Consider the following 22,486-nt stretch of genomic DNA (forward strand, 5'->3'; position numbering starts at 1 on the left):
TATACAATAAAATTAATAACGAAAGATAATTGATCATATATGGATGGCGATACATACGTAAGTGACAAAGATAAGATGGCGAGAGATGTTAAATATTCTAATTTATCGAGGAACTTGGGAACGTGATTACGATGGCAATAATTAGGAATTAATGCCAGCTGCTTCCGATCGATATCAAGAGAAGCTGCCGACACAAGAGAAGCAGTGCACATTTGCATTTAAAGCAGGCTGCTCTCGTAGACATTGATATATCCCTGTCTATATCGTAGATCGAGTTTATTTATAGTCGTGAGAAGCGCTTATACGATTTCACACGCGCCTCCGGAGAGAAAGAGAGGCGTAGCTCCTGACGTAGATCCTTTCTAATTTAAACTCAAAAAACCTTATTTCGATGCAAAACCGCGGCCGTCACTTCGACTTATAAGAAACTCGCTGCTGCATGTACTTTACCGCGACTGTCGAAAGTATAATCGTTCCCGAGGGTAACGACGTGAACTTAACGATTCGGCGAGTCATATAACTGAGCGAGCTATTTACGGCGAGAATTACGATCCTTTTGTTATACGTTAAAATTCTTATACATCCACACGACTGCCGCTGTTACTTCTAGTTCTTTAATTCGCAGTTCTTTAATTCATTATTAATAGAAATACAATCTAGAGCATTTTGTTCGGCAATGAATTGTAATCGTCATTTTTCACGTAAAATTAAGATCTCAGACAGACAGTTTATTTTCTTAACAGAACTAAAAATGCTTTTAATATAAAAATTTTACCTTTAATCATACTGAATACCTGATTACCTGCTAATTATTAATTTATTTTAGCGTACAATTTCTTAGCGTTGTATGACGTATGTATATGTGAATGAGGCTAGGAATCGGGCTTCTCTGCGAGCGCGTCCGATCGAAATCTTTCCTTCACTACTTAAGCGACGCTCTATCGCGGCCGACTGCGAACGTCCATTTACTACTTACTGTGGGCGTACCGCGCGTCCGACCATACATCGTGACCCTCCACTATTTAATCACGACAAATCCATTAGGAAGTACCGTGTACTTCCATTGGATTGTCCATTGACTAGCTATTGGCCAGCCGCAATGACGGATTCATCATGCTGGATCATTCACGATGTACTGGTACTTATTAGCGGTGTTCCCAGGTTAATACGATTATCTGTTGATCCGCGGTGAATTGCTGAATGCTGATTGAAAGACTATGCTTCGCCCGTATTATCGACTAATCGTACACGTTCACATATCCCCATGGGAATCATTATCCGTATATGATATATGATTCTCTCATGCAGAATAGAGAAGGCCGGAAACTCATTGGCACAAGGGATTGGAATTGCATTCTATATTTTTTTTTTTTTTTTTTTTTTTACGAACGAAATAACGGAAAAATTATTGCGAAATATTTCTTTTATTTTATTACGTAGATATCATTTTCCTGAGCTTTATTTAAATTAAACAGATAAAGCAATAAAGAAGAAAAAAATTTGATTCAAGAGGAAACAAAAAATTTCCAAGCGTCTCTCGAAATTTTGTTTAATATTCTTCATTGTGAAAGTCGAAGTGATGTATTATTAATTAAGAGAACATTTTCTGTTGCTATTTTGTAATAATATTTTTTAATAATAAAATGAAACTGAAATAAAATATGTAAAAATTGTATATATGTTGGCTCGTAAAATAAACTTGTTATCGTGCACATGTGAACATATGATTTATTATGCAATAAATACCAACCATAAAAACAGGTTATAGAAATAAAAATTAGCAAATAACTTTGTATATACTTTTTTAAAATATGTCTAACAAACAATACACTTAATTAACACACTACAACTAATGAATATAATTATTACTATGTTGAAAATTACACGGCTGCAATTATTTTTGATTGTTATTTCATTAATTTAACATAAAGTTTGTCATATAACTTATATAATTTATACTATGATGTATACTAATTTACCCTTATCTACTATCAGAGCAAACTGACTATGATGCAGTATATTCGTATTTCACTTATAAAAAAAAATTACAAAAAATTACATGTACAGGATCATTTTTGGCATGAAATTGTAAGGAAACGTTCTCCCTGTTATTTTAGTATAGTCAGTATGAATAATTAATTGCCTGAAAAATTCTAATGTCTAAAACTGTGCCAACAAGCCTCGATCTTCCGTATATTATTATGCATTCTTTTACAATAATTTTGAAAAATAACTTAAACTCTAATCTATCTTATTAAATAAAAAAGAAAAAATTCTGTTACAACTTTACATAACTTTTTAACTTTTACTGTTACTTATTATCTACTGATATAATCATTTGTTAAGTAAAAAAAAAAAAAAAGACAGAATACAATCACATCATATATTGAGTTATATTTTAAATATTTGAAATTTATATAATTCGAAAATCCAATTCGATAAATGGAAAAATTCGTTTATCGGCTATCCTGAAACCTGACGTCGAATGTCCCTCGATCTTTGAGCTTTCACACATGTGACACACGAGAGCTTTAATATCTGAGTTGAATTTCTCCCAGACTATCACGAAGAAAGTTCGTTTTAAACGTTACTCCAGGGAGGCATTCCTCGCCGCAGGTCGGAACGCGGTCGCCTGAGGCAAAGAAATAAAAATTATCATCATATGTGGATACTATCGCGAAATGGCCTGTCACACGAACACTTCGTCTTTGCATTATTATTTCCTTTACTACACTGGGGGCCGCTTTTATCGTCGACCTTTCCATAACACTTTGTTTCTCGTACGACGCGATTTCCGCGCTGCAGCCGTTTTTCCGTACAGACTGCGTGTCGTTTTCGCAGTTTATCGGTATTTCGTCGCCGAAACAATGTTCTCCAGATCGTTTCAACGGTATCAGATTATAAACTCAAGTCTATCTTTACTAGTAGACTCTTTCTTACGAAAAAAAAAAAAAAAGCAGAAAAGCATATCTTTTATATAAAGATAAAGTGAAAAATAATAATATTATTATGCATATATAATCTTTTAAAAACATAACAGATATAATAAGAAATATTAATATATACAATTCATTTATTTTTTATTTTATTTTATTTTTTGCAATATTATAATAATATTATCTAATGTAATATTTTATGTAGTATGTTATCTTTAATTTAAATAAACATCTTTGGTCTTTTAACATTATCTCTCGTCGTTGATATCGCGATCGCAATCACATTTATTGAGAAACTCGTGGCGACCATCTGATATAAAAAATATCACCTTATAAAAGCCTGGAAGGAAACAAAAAACGCATTACACTGAAATCGTCACGCGCGCGGACAGCATTTTAAATGCCCGAGTCGAACTGATGCGCCTTCACGCTTTTCCCTCTTAGAAACTTAGTTCATAAACTCGCAACGCGATTAACTAGCGCTATCAACGTGACCAGGACATCCTGCCTTGAAGGCGACACGAGAAAACGCGAGAAACAACGGCGATGTCCCGGCTATAATGCGAGCTCAACGTATTTTCCCGACACCCAACTTCCGCGAGGACGAACGGCCGACATCCGGAGGTGGGCACGTTTCTCTACAACTTGATAATTGGCTTAGGACGAGTCTTCAACTCGCGAATTTCTCTCGTAGAACCGTAGAAACACACATGTACCGCACTTGCACCGAGAACAATTGCAGTCTCGCAACAGCGGGTGAAGATTGCGCGAATCGTAAATGAAAGTCCAACAAATTTTCATGATTTTTCTTTTTTTATATCGGACATTGACCTTCCTTACCTTATAACAAAACTGTGCTAATATAATAATTTTAGCAATTTTTCAACTTTTTCATAAATATAAATAATATAATTCTTATACCATGTATGTGATAATAAGCAGAATTGAGTTAAACAATTTTTTTTTATGATTCTTTGTTTTACTTAGAATAGAATAGAAATTTATTTGCACTTCAGCCAAGCAGGAGAGATTTTTTTTTGTTTTACTTATGTTTTGTGCATTACGTAAAAAAGAGCGTTGAAATTATTGATCTTCCACCAAGGATGGTGTCACGATGTTCCTTCGTGTTTGAGAGATTGATTCGAAATATACTTTCGCCTGGAGATTCTTCATATAAAATTTCTGCAAGAGTGATGAATCATAAAAGTTTTCGATATCGGTAATCCCATGATGAATTGCAGCTTCGGTTTTCGTTAATAATAGAGAATTCCAAGGTGCCCATTCGAGCTCGTATCGGAAACGAGTCAATCTGAGCTCGTCGAGATTATCGCACTCAGAGATACCCGATCTACCATGCCAGACTTTGTTCACCAAATGACAAACAATCTTGGCTCCAATTACAAAGGCGAGACTGCCATAGCAGCCCATCTTGGCCTCGAAACGTCTGACTTCCCATAACATCTTTTCATAGGGCTCATATACGATACGAGGGCCTTTCTGAGTTCGTATAGACGTGCAGTAGATGCAAGAAGAAGAGCGCAATCGTCGCTCGCGAGGGAACTTTTCCAAGGAAAAGAGTCTGCCACAAGTCCTACAGAGTCGCGTGATGTTGGTGTTTGACCAGTCAAACAGATGTGCATCTTCCTCAATGTCGCCTGAGAAACAAATAGAAAGAGTTAATTAATGTTTAAAGCAAATCTTAACATTTTTAAATAACTCTATAAATTTAAACTGTTAAATTTTTATTTACTATTTTATTAACTGTTTTATTAACTTTTATTAACTGTTTAAATTTTTATTTACTATTTTAATAAACTATTTTAATAAATTGTTTAAAGAAATCATGTAATAGAAAAGAGAACGCAAACCTTGCAGAATATTGCGTGCCAACTTGAGATAGCTCAGCTTCAGTCGATTCCTGAGCCAATTGAGCTTGCTCCTTTCCACATGACACATTAGGAGGTCCAATTCCTGATCGATCAGATAGACGAGCTCGTATGATTGGTTGCATGTGTGCATACCGACGATATGTTTCAGATTGTGCAATAAATCGACCCGTTCCGGAACGGTCAGATTCTCGTTGGCCAACGAAGCGTAGACATTTCTGTGCTGGCGGGCTCGTTGAACACGAAGGGTATCTACCAAGATCGGCTGGCTCCGACTGTCCTGCCAGATGACCGGTTTGGATAATTCATCCAGAAATCTTTGTCGCTTCTGTTCCTTGTATCTGAGTCGAACAGCGGTCTTCATAGAGTCTATTGCACGTAACAATTCGATCTCCTTTGACAGAATCAGTCTGCAGGCAGCAGTCTTTGATGAATTTAGGAGATTTGTTTTTTCAGCCTCCAGGATTCGCCAGCGATCAAGTAGATTGTAGAGTGATTCGAAATCTGAGCCCGTACGCGGTGGGCAGCGATTTAAAATCACGAAATCCGTGCTGTTGTAGTTGGACAGTGCCTGAGAATATCCTGCATGCTCGATTACGTTCGCCCTATCACGTTGGGGGATGTTTGTCACTTTGAAATCGTTTACTCTTGCTGCTGTTCTAGCTCGATAAGCTCTGCGAATCGATAATTGCTTTAAACTCACTGTCGTAATATATAATTTTTGTTTACGAACAGCACAAGGTATTTTAATGAATTAAGTTGTACAAATAGATTGATAAAATTCAAATTCTGTTTCTTTAATTTTGCATGATCCTATGTCATTTTAAAAGAAATTTAAAGACAATTGCAGAGATATTAAAAATTATATTTTTCAAATCTGATCTTTTTTTTTTTTTTTTATAATATGTATTAGGCACAAATATATTATCTTACTGATAATAATATTACCTATAACATCTTTGTATTTTAACAACGCTGTCATGAATTTTATTATTGTCTTGACAAGATGACTTGACTTCTTCGGTCAACGACGTCGTTCCTAAAGAAGAAATTCCAGGAATAATAATTTTGTCGCGTGCATCAGGCAAAAACTGTATCGCCTCCATCACTTGCACCGCTTGATCGTGTATGACGTCAGTGACTGCGTCCACGATTGCGACAGTCTGCGTGATTTTGCTCTTCGTCCGATTACCGTGTGTCTGCGTGCTGGCATTGTGATAGATCAAGCCAGTTACGGTATTTCTCCACCCACCGAGAAACGGCTTTGTCTTCGAGCCATAATCTTGTATTTTCGCAATGACCGCCATGGAACATTAACTGTTTCTCTCCCTTTCGTAAAATTAACCTACAAGAACAATATTTTAATCAAGAAAAATGGAAGACAAAAATACAATACTTATGCGTAATAATCAATACACATTTATATATATATATATATATATATATATATATATATATATATATATATAAGATGATATAAGATTGCAAACGCAGAAGTCTTATTTCTACTAGTTGTTATTCTTAATTTGTTAGAGTTGAAAAAAATAAAAATTGACTTTGTATTAAAAAGAAAAGAAGAAATAAGCAGAAATATATTATTCAGGCACATTAAAGATATCTTATTCGTTAGTTACATATAAATTATTTGATCAATAATTTATAACATTTTAAAATTGTTGCTTCAAATTATCTTAACTATGTCTACAGATTATCAATCATTACAAAAAAAAAAACAAACATTATAAATGAAAAAAGGAAACTTTCTCAAGAATGTAAAAGTTTCAATTATTTTTGTAATAATAGTTATTTTTTTCCGTATATATTTCAAAAGAAAAAATAATTTTGTTATTTATTTATGGGAAGCGAACTTCTTCGTAACAACCAATTCAATTACATTATCTACGAAGAAAAAGGCAACATAAAAACTTTTACATTAGCTATTTTGCGATACTCTATTTTCTTCTTTTATATTGCTTAGAACTGCTCGTGATTCTTTATCTTCGGTATTGTGACGCGATGGTGCCCATCTCGTGGGACTTAAATGCCTATCTCTATAGACGACTAAAAACTCGCCAAGTTCAGGTCGAGAAAGTAGAAGGATAACTGCCGTGGCGTCCTGCCGCCAGGATAACGGTAATACCCGACAGTAAAGGAAATTACTATTCTCTCGGCTAAAGGTTTCCAACAGTGAGCGAAAACTGCAACGAAAACTGAGCTAACTAACGCTTTGCACTCTTTTGTGTTATTGCAAAGGCCATATTTATATGGATATACGTATTGCAAAGACAAACAAAATAAGATATAATTGATGAAAAATCCTGATGACAAATATGTATATTTGAATAAATTCTACGTTAATTATATTTTAAATGTAATTAAGATTGTGAAAATAATTCTGATATTACAATATACGTGATTATTGGAATGTGTTTCATATAGGAAATAAAATTATTATACTTTTTTATACAAACATTATAATCGAAATATCATTATAACGGATATAATAATATCCCGCATTTAAACAGGAAATCCCACATTTCTAATTAAAAGAGATATTTAATAATTAAAAGAAATGTTACATAAATTTATCTTAACAATGTAAACATATCTTTAAAGATTGTACTATGTATCGTGTCATTTCTCCTTTCTTAAATTATTCATCTAAAGTTGTTATAATATTCTGATTATCGAGTATCATTTATATTCATATCATCTGATATCGGAGTCAAACTGCGTCGCGACAATATGCTCATGTCGTTCCTGAAAAGTATTTCTCTGAAATATTTGTTTTATATATTTATACGACACAAAAGAAATATTCTTCACAAAACTATATACATATATATATATATATATGAAAGGTAGATAAAACGATGTATATTTTATGATTAAAGAGAATATCGGAGCTGTTTGTTGGAAGTTCACATATGCATTTTTACTATTTAATGTAACGTATAAATCTTTTTCAAAACTAGTATATATATCTTTGCTGATCTATTATTTCGCAAACACATAAATTTATAGATCTTTGGTTTCGCAGACTGTTTCACTTCTTAGACACTTGGATTTATAGATTTCTTATTTTTCAGATCCTGTACGTAGCATTTTAGATTTTTGATCTCGAAACATTTTCCTTCCTCCCTCGAACACTTGGATTAACTTAGGAATTTGATCCTTTTGTACAATGTTATAAGAAAAGTATAATAATGAATTTAATATTAAGTTATATTTGACAGTAAATTAATTTGATTCATTTAACGTTCAACAGTAAATTTGAATTTAATCCACGAGTTGTTGCTACACAACGTCGTGTCATTTCTTCGCGGAAAGTGTCTATTACTCTTTGGTCTTCGGGAATGTTTGACGTGGCGCGCAAAGGAAGTAGTACGAAGGTTTCAGAGAGCGCGAGGATCGTATTTAGATGCTTTTCCCTTTTTCACCGCGGCAAAACAAGAAAACACTTTCAGAAAACCTCGACGAGGTGGCTGAGCAGTCAAAGAGAGGAAAAGTACTCGTGCCGGGAAAAGTAAGTTCGTTTCGTCGAACAATGCTCTCGGAAAATAGCACGTGCGGCAACAATTTGCGAGCAATAATTATGAAAGATGTTTATTCCGGACGGAGGGATGAAAGAGAGCGGAGAGGGGGAAACTCGCACAACACCGAACGAGCTTGAGAATCACACCTGGATATGCTTTCGCGACTGTCGGTCTGTCACGAACGCATAGAGACACTTTTCTATGTATTATAAATTATACGCGAGATGCCAGAACAGGAGGACATGAGAAAACGCGAGATGGTGTTGCTAAGAAACGGCACGACGCGCGAGTGCAACAAAACTTTTCGCAAGATCGTCATCCGCAACGCGGAGAAGGGCACATTATATTTATGCAAAGCATAGGATATCGAGGGAAATGGAGGAGAATTTTAAGTTAGATATAAACAGACGCGGAAAGTTTGCCATAGAGACACCTTCCTCTCCTTCTCGTCGATGGAAGTTATGCGCTTCCTCGAGAAACGTAATTTCGAAACGGTAAACTCTCCGCGACAAATATGAATAAAGCGAAAGAGATTAATGATTATAAATGAGGGAGTTAAATCATTATCAAATAATATACATTATTTAGAGATAATAATCATAATAATCATAATACACTTTCAAAAGTGTTTAGAATTTTTAGAAATTAGAATTCTATTATAGTCTCTTTATTATTTATGATGTACATAATTTTTCTTTTCTGACAAACAAAATATATTTATAAAATAGATCCTGAACACTGAATTATATCCTATTTGAAATAAACACATCTATTGTTCTCGAGTTACATGATTCAATCTGAAAAGAATAGTTAAAGCGGAAAATCTTTCTCTTTTACTCGTACTACAAATTTTTATTTGCTATAAAAATGATAACAAATGTTATTAAGGAGAAACAAGACAACATATATTATAATTATATATATAATCCTAATATAATTCTATACTTATTCCAGATAAAATACAGTTTATGGATTACAGATATCTTTAATCAATGATTTACATAACAACTACTATCGTTTGTTTCATATTTTTGAGAGACAAAATGTAAAAGTTGAAAATTACTCTAATTCATTTTAATTTTACTTTATATATTTATTGAAAAAAATAAAAAGAAAATGTTTTCAAATTACAAACATTTAATTTATAATTAATCTCTGAGATATCATAAAAGTATAATATACACGTAAACGTGATAGGATTGTGAAGCATAAAATGCATAAAATATCTCACTCCATAAAATGTCTGAATATAACTTTTTAAGGGAAACGAAAGAAAAGATCCTCTACTGAGATACGAAGGATTTTGATGGAAAGTTAAATTTTATGAAGTACTGCGCTTTCTATGGCGTACCCACATTGGTAATCGATGGAACAGAAAATGGTCTCATATTACGAAAGCTAATGCTTCTTAATAATTTGACGATCCCTTTCTTTTTACATCGAAATTCGTAGAAATTAATTTCTACGAAGAAAAAAAAGAAAATATCAAATAGCAATCAAGAATAATGTTACACGCAATGCGTAACAACATATCAACGTTACACTGACGTAACTTTGCTATCGCAATGATGAAAGAAAAAAAAAATAAACAAACGAGTCGATCGATTGCGCCGCTCGTGAATGATTTTGTAACAAGAAACGAGTTTTTTATCGAAACGTGCGGCGAACAGCGTAGACCGCAAAGGAAGTAATTAACGCAAACATGGCAAATGCAAAGAAAAAAAGGTGCTTGTTTTGCGTTTTTTTTATAATAAGAGCACGTTTCTTAATTGGACGCTTGGGAATTACGAAAGCGTCAATGATGATTGGAGATCCGAATATTATAGACAATCGTTACATTTGTCGGATTTAATTGCCGCACAGCGCAATTACTTGCACCATATAAATATTGATGCACGTTTTCGTCGATAACTGCTGCAGCATTCATTATTACAGTCACTGTGTGCTCGATTTCCTGCTAGATGCTTTATAACAAACTCTCAAATATAAATACGTTCGGAATTCGCAGAAGAAAATTTATCGAGACTTGCCGAGAACAACGCAAAGCACTTTGTGCCCCCTCCCTCCCCCTCCCAACCCCCTCACAATATCACAAGCACTTTATAATTTTATTAAAATCTTAAAATCCCTTTCGTACAGTTTTATAATTTTTAAAATACAGTTTTTATGTAATTTATTAAAATTACATTATCGCCCATTATGAGCCGGAAAAATGCTTTTATCGCTGAGCGATTGCATTTCGCGAAAGATTGAACGATTTAGTCGGATTAAACTGAGTTGGTGCGCAAAGTAGTGCACATCGTCGATCAAATTTTGACACTCGTGATCCAGAGAGATATGTAGATCGCGTCGAAGACTAGCTTTTAATGCGACCTACGTGTACTACCTCCATGTGCGAGACTCCGCAGCGCGGCACCTGAAAGCTCAAAGCCTTAAATCCAACGTTGCCAGTGGCAACGTGCTTGGTCGATCGGTCAAAAGCCTTCTCTTGTCCATTATTTTTCGATTTTGTGTTCTCCGGCTCAAAAGCCTCCGCGACGGATATGAATTCAGACTGGTGTGTGGCGGGCATTATGCGCCTCGGGCCAGAGAATTTTCGACGGCATTCATACATCGCCGCTTTCAGCTCCGCTTCTCTGCAAGATGCATATATAGCGCATTGGAGCCAAACATGCACCTTAAAATCTCAAGTGTATCAAATCTGATACGCTTTCGTGATACGTGTATTCTACGGCTCTTTCTTAATATCTAGGTTACACTAAATTTCCAAATAGACTCCGAATACCATTATTTTGATAACCAATGTTTTTCTCCTCTTTTTTTTCTTTTTTTTTTTTTTTTTTAATTTTCTTTCTAATAAATAGAACGCAACGAGCGTAAATCAGTTCGGATTATTCACTCTTGGGACCAAATTAAGAGGTAGCGCGAGGCCGATATTTGTAATGCAAGTATAAGCCAGATTGTGTTACGGCGATAAAGTGATACGATAGCAAATGGTGCCGGACTCTGAAACAGCGAACAATTTATATCCCGTTACGCAATAGCTTTTATAGTGCAAAAACTGCCGCTATCGCCGTCGGTGTACGTTCCTTACGTAAAAGCTTTCACTATCGCCAGTTGCATCCAAGCAATATCGCCCGATTCTAGGAACAACGTTGCATATACGATGGCCGTAAAACCTTTTCCGCTATTTCTCTAGAGACTTAAGCAATATATCGACAGTTTCAGAAAAATTCATTCACTTCTTAATAATAAACAGATATACGAGATAAAAACGCGCATAAATATAAAATGTATATTACAAGATGCAAATCGCGAAGATCTAGTAATTTCTTCTAGTATATTTTTATTTTCAAAATATGGTTAATATAGATAGAAAAAAAAAGGCGTTATTCATAATATATGTGTAACAAATTCAAGTGTAACAAATTAAGTCTTAATGTAATTAATATAATTAATATAACGTAATTAATATAATTAAAGTAACAATTTAAAAAATATGTAAACAAATAATGGTAATATTTAATATCTATTTTTTTTATAATCTTATTAAATATAAAATTATTCTAAAATCTTGTTACTGACGGTATAAATTTTCTTGTTCCAGCATAATTAAAATTACACATAATAAAACAGGAAAATGGGAAATTTATTAAATAAATTCAAAAAACATTTTTATTTTTATATATTTACTTGTTCATATATAATAAAATTTGAAATAGTAATGTTGGAATTATTTTTAATCGATTATGCATAATCGTACGTAAAATTTAAAGAAATATCAAAACAACAACAAAGAAACTTTTATTAATTATTCAAAATTTGAAGGTATTAAATATCTGCAATCAATTTCCAAATCAATTTTAATGTTTGTAAAATCATATCCAATTTTTGAAGACTTTTGTTTCATCTGTTTTATTTTGCTGTTTCTCTCTTTACAATGTTTTGCTGTTTCTCTCTTTATATGTGTAGATAAACTACACATTTTATTTGGATATATATATATATATATATATATATATATATATATATATATATTCAGAATAAAATATAGTAAAATCCGGTGGGGAAAGAATAAAACTTTTATGTAATAAAAGTTTATTAAATTTCTGACCGCCATACCACTATATAATTCATGATATCAGTAATTTGATACATTTAAGTTGAATTGATGTTAAAATATATATTATAAAGGGACGGAGTTTTAATCGAAGTTTATATTCATGCGCGAAATGTAGAGTAACGCAATATCTTCTCATAGTTTGTATTTTTTAGGTGAATCGTAATTCTCCATTGTTACTGACGGTTTATTCTTTATCTCACTTTGAATTTTTGAAAAATGACAAGTTTCTCGGAAATCTTTTTCAAAAACAATTAGTTGTCTGAAAGTATCGAAACATTTAACAAGTATCGAAACATTAGAAATGATTGTGTTGTTATTATAATGCCTAATTACAATGTAAAAAAAGATAAAAGCGTTGTATACGTACTTAAAATAATTCTTTGCAATCTGATGTCTCCAAGTAATCTGATTTATCAAGCGTTTTGAATATATTGTTGCAAGATCATTAGTGCAATGATGTATATCAGCTTCGTCTTTTGTCAGAAGAATACAATTCCAAGGCGCCCATTCAACGTCCTTCAGATATCTGACCATTCTCAAAAGAACAATATCTTTAGTTTTGCTAACTACTGATTGATTATGCCAAATGTGATTAACCAAATGATAAATATCGTGCTCTTGTATTATAAATGCCAAAATAGAAGTGCTGCCAAGACGTTCTTCTTCAGCTTGCACGTAATTTAATATACACATATAAGGATCATAATTCACGTGCGCAATATTACGTTGACTTAGAGAACTGCAGTCTTAAAAAAATATATTACTAATTAGCTTTTTTATTAGTTCTATATTTATAAGAGAAATTATTATAAAAGAAATTATTATAAAAGAAAAGATTGATAAGAATAAAAATGTATAAGTGCTAGTTAGTATAAAAATAAATGAATAAAAAATGTTATTTAGATATAAAATATTTTGCTTGTAACTAATGCTCACTAATGCAAACTGATAGTTTTTTCATTTTAGTATGTGGTACAAATTTGTGGTAAGGGAGAAGCTTTAAACAAGCCCAACAAAATTTAGTATTTATTTCTAGAGGCTCTCGCAATTCGTTGTCTTTAGAAATTTCAGTGATACATTTGCAACCGCAAATACCATATGTTCTTATAAAATTCAAGTAAGTATCTATAATAAAAATACGTTTATTATATTATTACACAATATAGCTTTTTGCAAAACAAAATATTAGCTAGACATTAGATAAAGATAAAATGGAAGTTTCTAGGAAATACAAAATTTTGTTTCTTTTCTTGCCTAATTAAATGTTGTGTCAAATAAGATTTATAAAAAATTAACATTATTTTTTTTTAAACTCTTTTAAATTATATATATTTATTAATAAACTTTATCTCTCTTAACATTGATAATTTATATATTATTAATAGCTAACATAGCTAATATTAGTTATTATTAAAAAAATTGATCATTAGCGTCAATTATTTTCTCAATTTTCATTAACTTTATTAATAATATTATCACGTAATATTAACAATCTTACGCGCTATTCTTTCATTTAAATAAGCGAGTGATAATAAACTCGCAATCTTTCGATTTAACAACACGATCTCTTGATCCAACAAATACAACAAATCAAGAGCCTCGATACAACTATGCTCTGCAATCGATTTTTTTAATGTTATCAATAACTTCATCCGTTCTTCTAAACTAACATTATGGTTGCTCAATACATCATAGAATTTTTTAAATTCTCGAGCCTTTTGAATTCTTATAGTGATCATCTCCACAAGTTTGCCCTTATAACCGTGCCATCGTATCGGCCTGCAATTTACTGTTAAAAATCTAAGAGCTCTTTGTTTCCTATAAGAAAACTTGATTGCTTGTTTATGTTTATCGATGTGATTAAACATCTCTACTGTCTTTTCTAAGATTTTGTAATTCTCAGCATGCTGATCCGCCTCTTTTAGCCGCGATCTTATATCTTTCAAACGATCGGTTCTCCATGTTTCGATCAAACTATAAAGCATATCAAAGTCTGCTCTTGAACGTGGATACATTTGACGAAGAATATTTTGTTTATGTCGTAATCTATAAAAAAGATGTAAGAATTTTATAGCACGCATATAAAATATAGTACAAGGCCAATCAAATATGTTCAAAAGTGTTATGCATAAAATTATTCCGCGGAACCAGATATGAAAAAATTACTTTGATCATTTGAAATTACAGAGTTTTTTCTTTTATTTTATTTGAATATTAAAATATATTCAAAATATATTCAAAATCAAAGTTTTTTAAATCTAGCTTTTTGCATAAAATTAATATTATCTCAATAAAAATATATTTCGCATAATTTTTTAAATAAATTTCTGCTTAAAGTTTTAAGATTTTGCTATACAAGAATGATTAAAAAGTAATTAATAAATAAATTAAATATAAAAAAATTTTTTGTTCAAAAAGATTAATATTGTTTAAATGAAAGATACAAAATAAAAAAGTACGTAAAACTTAAAACACTCTTTTTTTTTTTAATTTTAAATTACATATAAGCTTAGGGTAGTATGTAAATAATTATTTTAATGATTATTTTTTAAGTAATTGTATTTAAGTAATTATATTTTATCACTTTAAATATATAAAACTAAAGAAAAGAGCGAATTAGCGTACTTAAAAATTTATATACACGATCTGATTCCTAATGTATACCGCATGTGAACAAGTAGAGCAAGTCAAACTGAGCAGAAAAATCCTCTACCATTTTGCAATTTTCGCACTGAATTATTAAAGATCGTAAAATGAGCGCGTATTAGCGCACTGGTCTGTGCGATCTACTTGGTGCTACAAATGCTTCAAAGCATTTTTCGATTGGTCAATTCATAATATTCTTTTTTTCTAATTGGTTAAGCAAATGCTTCGAAGTATTTGCTAGCAGCAAATGATCGGGAATTCACCCTTAGATGTGACAGTCAAATGACAAAACATCTGCTTATAATGCACACTTTCAAACATTTCGTCGCGCTTGGGGTTTTTCGTTTACATAATTTTTTCAGTTTTTCTCAAATCATATTTCATTTTGAATCGTGGCCTGTATTAGCATTCGTTTGGAAGCCATGGCCATGATAAGAAATAAGAAGAATTTTTACTAACCGCGAACGCGCGTAACGTTAAGTGATCACATCTCGCTGCATATTTGTCATTCGCAAGTGGCCCGTGCAGATACGCGCTATATATTTCTTCTTTTTCACACCGGCCAAATTACTTGTGTGCATTGATTTTCTCTTCTTTGTATCTTTGACGTTTATAAAGCATGTTGCGATTAGCTTGCGCGCATTCTTTAATACGTTTCTTCAATCTATACGCTCGGTAATTTCGTTGAATTATACGTGCATGCCGATCTAAATTAAGCTGCATTTCAGCATAACTTTCATAAAATTTCACGGTCATATATTTATCTGCTTCGTTAGGTATGTAACAGTCATCTCTAAATTAATAACATAGAATATTTAGTTTACATAATATATAGTTATATTATTTTTTTATATATATTGAAATTTTTTTTAGAAGTTTAAAAACATTTCTCAATTTTAAAATATTAGACACTTAATATTTAACTGGATATCTATTTTAATTCATTTCTTATATAATTCTTTGAATCTAATTATAAATTAATGTTTTTAATTGAAAAAATTTTTAACTTAAAGAATAATAACTTATGTAATAGTCATAAAGAATAAGTAAAAATGCAGTTTTGTTTTTGCATAAAGAAATTCATTGTTTTACTTAGCATAGAATAAAAATTTAAATTAAGAATATTAAAATTTCGACATTTTAAACAAACGATAATAGTAACGAGCAATTTTGACAAACAGAATCTTAGGCGCTTAATAATCTAATCGTTTTTTTTATTCTTTTGAATTTATATATATATAAATATTTATATATATATAAATAATTCAAGATATGAATGCTTATGTCACCAAAAATAGATTATTAGATATCTAAGAAATGCATACCCAAATTGCTCATTATTATTACCGCTTATTAGAACATTCTCAACTTATTGCAGTGAATTGATTTTTCGATATTTTCTTTATTGCTTAACTGTCTTGATAATTTATAAATAATTATATTGTTATAAATATAAGAAAATAATAATTTTAGTATTGCTTAATATAGTATATTGTCTTCATAATTACATAATAACATAAATAAAATTATTTGCTTTGAAGAGACAGTTATAACATCGGATATTTTATAAATTTAATTATATTTAAATATTTAATACCGCCACATTTGTGTTGCACAATGACGCAGTGATTGTGTTTCTTCGTCTTTCGTTTGCACACATTGCACTGCTCTGCTCCGAGTGTCTTTCCACTCCCGCTTTGGCAAAGGTCCAGTTTGAGAAGTTGCATTTACATATTTTATTCCAGTAATTTTATGTCGCCACCCACCTAGAAAAGGCTTAAGGATCCTTTGTTTCTCTATTGCAACTAACAAGACCATTTTAAGGAATATAATGGCTAATAAATCGTTTCTTCTGTTTATATCAATAGCAAACTTCACGAACACACTGCTTAAGTGATGCTTAGCCTAAGATATTACACATTGATATTTTTATATGTGGTACGTGATTCTCTTAGATTATGATTTTAATTGCATATATAATTTAGCGAAGATTTCAAACATAATACTCTACAAGTTATCATTATGTCTTAGTATAAAAAACAAAAAATGAATTATACATTCTCATGACAGTATGCACCATTTATTTATAAGTATTTAAATAAAACTTTATTAAATTACAATATTTGTCAGCAAAAATAGAAAAATAGATTGATATTTTTTTGTATTTATAAACAAAAAAAAATATTTAAAGGGAAAGAGTTAAATATGAAATAATATTTAATATTAAAAGTTATAAGGAAGAGAATTTTCATTCACAAGGATCAAATACTACAACGCTAAAATGATAAGAAATGATAAGATGCGAGAAAATCGTATCTATATTTAAGAGTTTTATCATTTTATGCGGAACATATTTACAACTCACATCAATTTGCAATTCTTAAGACTAATACATTTATTCATAAATTCATCATATTTTTTTTAGTTTGAAAATAAGTATAATTTTATAGAAAACAAAAATTTATGTACAAATATTATTTCCTTCCAAAGTTACATAAAAATAGCACCAAATGTGTTTCAGATTTACAATTGATTTTAAGATTTACAATTATTTTCAAACAATGAAAGGAAATGCATGAAACAAAGAGATCAGTTAAAAATATCTAAAATAAAACAAAATCAAATTAAATTTATATTTACGTTTTTAGTGAAACTAAAATAAATAGCATGTCCTTTATATCATGAAAATATTGTGATAGAGATATGTAATTTATTTAATTACAATTTATTTAAGTTATTTTAATCAGAGGAAAGTGCCGATGACAAGAAAAGTCAAAGACTGGTGGTTCCTTCGAGTCTTTTTTATGTCCATCAGCCAACAATTTCAGCACTACAAAATTCGTCTTTGCAATTTTTAATAAAGTGTTGATCTGTAAAACATCAAATAATAAAAATAATATTCTAAAGCAATCATATGTGATCATAATCATATATGATCATAAAGAAATCATATATGATCATAGTTTATAATTTTATAAACTTACTTCATTTTCCATTAAACTGTTTGCTTGATAAAGCAATAACGCACGTTCCAACATATTTCTAGCTTGATGAAAATGTCGGCAACCGGCAATATATTGCATTTCACTGGTAACTTTTTCCTACAAGAATAAATTGTTATAAGTAAACTTAAATTATAATTTTTATTTATTTAACTAGAATCTTAAGAATAATATTTATATCGCAATTTCTAGATTTATATTATGATTTAATAAATGTAAATCTGATGAAACATTAAACTTACATTTCTCTTATGCATTTGAGCGTTCGTCATATCTAAAAATTCTTGATAATGAACGGGTGGTGGAGTTAACAAAGATGAGAACGGTAATAATCGATGTTCATATCTCACTCGTTCAGAATCAAACTGTATCTCTGGAAGTGGTATTTTTTCATCCATTCGGAAACCGACTAGAGCCTAAAAATTTTACGATTTTTTTTTTTATATGCTAAAAATTATATATTCTTAACCTGTAAATTATTCTTATAAAGATTTATTTACTTTATAATATCCACCACATATATTTTGCAATGCCTGATACATCAATATTTCCATATTGTATGGTCTCGGCGTCGATTTTTTTTTCTTATTTTTGGAACTCTTTTTGCTTCTACCCTTATGAGTATCATTGTGTACGTCTTGTTCCATTAAAAATGTATCAGCTCGTGTAATCGCAGATACGAGCCAACCATACAAAAACTCGTATAGATACCAAAAAATATAATGGTATTCATGCACTGAATATAATTCGAGTTCAAAGCCACTTAATAGATACATGACCATCACACGTAATGTATGATACAAAATCCAGGTACCAAAACAGGCCAAATGAGGCCTTGGTGTATCACTTTTTAAAGATAGAGTGTGCAAATATCCATCAACTCTTTCCGCCTAAAATAAAATATGTATCCTCTATAATATTAATTTTTTACTACTATTACATTAAATGAGATGCTTTATTTAAAAAAAATGGAATTGTTGATATTCTTTCTCCCCAATGTCACAAAGCTCTTTTAAGTAGAATCAATAAAACATATAAGTACGTATAACGTTAAAAAAAATAAAGGTTCAAGGTAATAAAAATTTTATAAAGGATTCTTACTTCATCTTGCAACGTCGCAAAATCTTCCAACAAATGTGCCAGTTTATCTCTTTGTCTTGCTCTATTATGACCACTAAGCTGCAACAGGTTTCCGAATAAGCTGACACAATGCGATAGAAAGCTATCGACATACTCCTTAGCTTGATGATTCTGAAGCAACGTACTTTTTGGTAATAATACAGGTGGTGCAATAAAATTTCGCGCCGCATCTCTCAGCACATCAGCGAAATTATGCATACCGAATACGCGATTAGTGGTAGGTAAGTAAACGATTTGTAGCATAGACCTAGATAATATGCATGGACTTTGACGCGAGAATTCTAAGAAAAAATCCTAAAAAAATTGGTTTATTTCGTATTTCAAATCTAGTATTAATAAAAAAATGTTAATTTTTAAATGTCATTAATTACCAAGGCCGCATGAAATCCGATATGATTTGTAATTTTGGTAACCATTTTGAATCTGTTTATCAATTCGGCTAAATATTCTAAGGCATCTATTCTTGGCTTAATTTTTGTGTATCGAGGAAACGTTGGTGGCAACAATCTCTGATTTACCATCGGATCAAATCCCATAATATTCGGATGATTAGCTATAATAAAAAATAATAAATGATTTTCATGTTATTTTTTGTATAAGAAAACATCATGTATTAATTAATTTAAATAAAAATTTCTAATAAGAAGAAATATACAATATTGTTTATGTGTACTTACAAATTTCATTAGCCTTTTCTCCGCGAGCAACTGTTGCAATCATAATATGAAGCATGTCAGAACAATTTGCTAATAATCTTTGGCAATCACTTAAATTCTGTTGCAACTGCTGCTTTCGGCCCAATAAAGTTAACACTTGATAGAACATTTTAGTAAATCGGATCCTTGCATAAAGTGCTACTCCATCATTATACTACAAGTATATATATATATATATATATATATATATATGATAGATTTTAAAAAATCAAAACTAAAGAATAAGATATAATCTTAAGATTTATAAAAGGTTACAAAAAAATTTACCTCTCTCTCAGATTCGACATCGACAAGCTTTATCCTACTTTTTCGATGCAATTCTTCTTCAACTTCCCGCAACATCGATATTGTTTTTTGTTCTGTAATATCTTGCTGTAATCTGTAGCCATACGTAACACTTTGAAAATCTTCCTCTTCAAATACCAAAGCTTTATTAATGCAATCCTTGATTATCTCTATTATCTTATACACTGCATAACAGAAGGTCTTCAATGGCTTATCCAGTATTTGTGCAGGCTGATGCAAATACAAGTTTGTGAAAACGGTTTGTGCAAGACTATGGCCCTCCAACCAAGATACTATACATGCATATGTGGAATCTATTATCCCTATAATTTCGGCAGGTGTAAAGTTATCCAATTTGATTGCGCCTGAATCAACTGCCTGAGTAAAAGTACAAGGTTTATTATTCCCCCGATTACATAACATGCCAGCATCCATTTTTGGATCCATCATCTCAATGGCTGACATGGCTTCAAATAACCCAAACAGCTCATCATGTAATAATTCTCCTAGGTCCAGTTCTAAATGCAAAAAAAAACATATTGCGCATTACAAAATTAATAAATATAGAATATTTTTTAAATGATTTTTCTGATATTATTTATAGAAATGTTAAGGAAGGCTCAAAATAATTCAAGTTTGAAAATCTATTACAAAATAATTCTATTTTAAAGTACATATTTATTTATTATTATACTATAATTTAAAATTTGCTATTGCAACAACAGTTTTCTTAAATTTTACATGCAAAATTTTATACTACTTTAATCATCACTTATTATATTTATATCGATATTATAGCTAGATTTTGATAATAGCAGTGACTATTATTAAATAATATTTATTAAAATTTGTAATCATATATATATATATATATATATATATATATATCTTTTAAAGTTTGTTTATAATCAAAATATATATAAGACATGTAAATATAACATAAAAACATAAAAGAAAAATAAAAAACAAAAAAATATAATTCAAGTTGATGATAAAATAACATTGATAAAAATATTATTCAACATTTATTCAAAAAGATTATTAATTATGCAATATACAAGGATACATGTTATAATCAAATACATAAGTAAATAAATGTTCTTTCTGATGGTTTCTTGAAATGTTACTTCCTAATTAAAGCATATTTTTGATCTTTCTAATTCTGTTAAACATAGAAAGAACAGAAAAAATAATATACAACTAAAAATTAATTTAAAATAGAACCAAAATTTGAGTATCATTCATAATTTCATGAATCATTAAGCATAAACATAATGGCATACTGCAAAATAACTAAGTTTAAACGGATAACATTTTTTTGTTTAATCTTTCTCCTCTTATTTATATTTCCTTTTTCTCTGTTTAATTTATTTCGAATATTATAAACGGACAAAGTGATACAATTGAAATCGATCAGATCCAACATTTGTGGCCCAAGACCGTAGCGAATCTCGCAGGGGAAGGAAGAGAACGGGAATACGAGAGTTCGATTTAAGACGATGAAGTAACGATTAGCTTTGCGGTCAAGTACCTGTGATCGCCTCGAAGAATTCTTGAGTGATGTCCACCCAGTTGTGCGTAACCTGATCGAATCTACGAAATAAAAGCAGGACAATGCAATTAAAAAATACCGCCCTGCGATGTGCGAACAGATGATGCGGACTAGGTTAAATCACCACCGAGTAACGGCAGCACGACGGATCGCCGCATCCGCCGTACGTGAGCAATTCACGAATAATGCTCGCAATTCGTTCGCGTCGAAACTTACGTCAAATCTTTATCCTCGTTCATATCTATCGAATTTCGATCCTCCACCATGGTCGCCATTATTGTGGACGATTGTTCTGTCATCTTGTCGCAGGAGCGCCACGCTAGTTGCCACGCTGAAAATCCCTACAAACTGCCACTGGTGAATATTACTACTGCTTTTTTTTTTTTTTTTTAAACGTATTTCTGAAATAATTTAAAGTTCTAGACAATTCTAATAAGAAAATATTGAAACCATAATATTTTTCAAATTGTGATCAATTAAGCTTTACCAATTGATAAATTTTACACACTCAAGCATGATATAAAATACTACTTGATAAAGATGGAAAAAAAAAGGCATGTGCGCGGCGCATGCGCTATAGCTGCTACAGTCATAGCGCGAGAGAGAGGGAGACGGTAGATAATATTGCGTCTTTTTCTACCGTTCGAAGTGGCCGAAGTATGGA

At 31.1% G+C, this 22,486-nt stretch overlaps 3 protein-coding genes across 4 annotated transcripts; all 3 read right to left on the bottom strand.

The window, feature by feature from the left end:
* Positions 1-1,533: 1,533 nt before the first annotated feature.
* Positions 1,534-12,985, bottom strand: LOC105432318 (IQ motif and ubiquitin-like domain-containing protein). Of its 2 annotated transcripts, none has more exons than XM_089077842.1 (4): positions 12,849-12,985; positions 5,771-6,167; positions 4,805-5,496; positions 1,534-4,591 (listed from the first exon to the last, which is right to left on the bottom strand). In XM_089077842.1, the coding sequence occupies exons 2-4, from the start codon at positions 6,127-6,129 to the stop codon at positions 4,020-4,022; spliced, it is 1,623 nt and encodes a 540-aa protein (XP_088933968.1). In that variant the 5' UTR covers positions 6,130-6,167; positions 12,849-12,985; the 3' UTR covers positions 1,534-4,019. The 2 variants fall into 2 exon arrangements, with proteins under 2 accessions (XP_088933968.1, XP_088933967.1); XM_089077841.1 differs by lacking the exon at positions 12,849-12,985 and adding an exon at positions 10,545-11,796.
* LOC105432257 (IQ motif and ubiquitin-like domain-containing protein) lies at positions 12,399-17,278 on the bottom strand. The gene is made up of 6 exons (XM_011646977.3): positions 16,725-17,278; positions 15,699-15,920; positions 13,980-14,527; positions 13,418-13,606; positions 12,849-13,227; positions 12,399-12,740 (listed from the first exon to the last, which is right to left on the bottom strand). The coding sequence occupies exons 1-6, from the start codon at positions 16,943-16,945 to the stop codon at positions 12,614-12,616; spliced, it is 1,686 nt and encodes a 561-aa protein (XP_011645279.2). The 5' UTR covers positions 16,946-17,278; the 3' UTR covers positions 12,399-12,613.
* Positions 17,279-17,427: 149 nt separating this feature from the next.
* On the bottom strand, positions 17,428-22,170 carry Naa35 (N-alpha-acetyltransferase 35). The gene is made up of 10 exons (XM_089077840.1): positions 22,039-22,170; positions 21,802-21,863; positions 20,253-20,788; positions 19,947-20,139; positions 19,641-19,822; positions 19,231-19,563; positions 18,630-19,019; positions 18,372-18,545; positions 18,112-18,228; positions 17,428-17,997 (listed from the first exon to the last, which is right to left on the bottom strand). Exons 1-10 carry the CDS (start codon positions 22,119-22,121, stop codon positions 17,857-17,859), a joined length of 2,211 nt encoding a protein of 736 aa, XP_088933966.1. The 5' UTR covers positions 22,122-22,170; the 3' UTR covers positions 17,428-17,856.
* Positions 22,171-22,486: the final 316 nt, after the last annotated feature.

Source organism: Pogonomyrmex barbatus, unplaced genomic scaffold (genome assembly GCF_055798465.1).
Source record: "Pogonomyrmex barbatus isolate J1 unplaced genomic scaffold, ASM5579846v1 scaffold20, whole genome shotgun sequence".
Lineage (NCBI taxonomy): Eukaryota > Metazoa > Arthropoda > Insecta > Hymenoptera > Formicidae > Pogonomyrmex > Pogonomyrmex barbatus.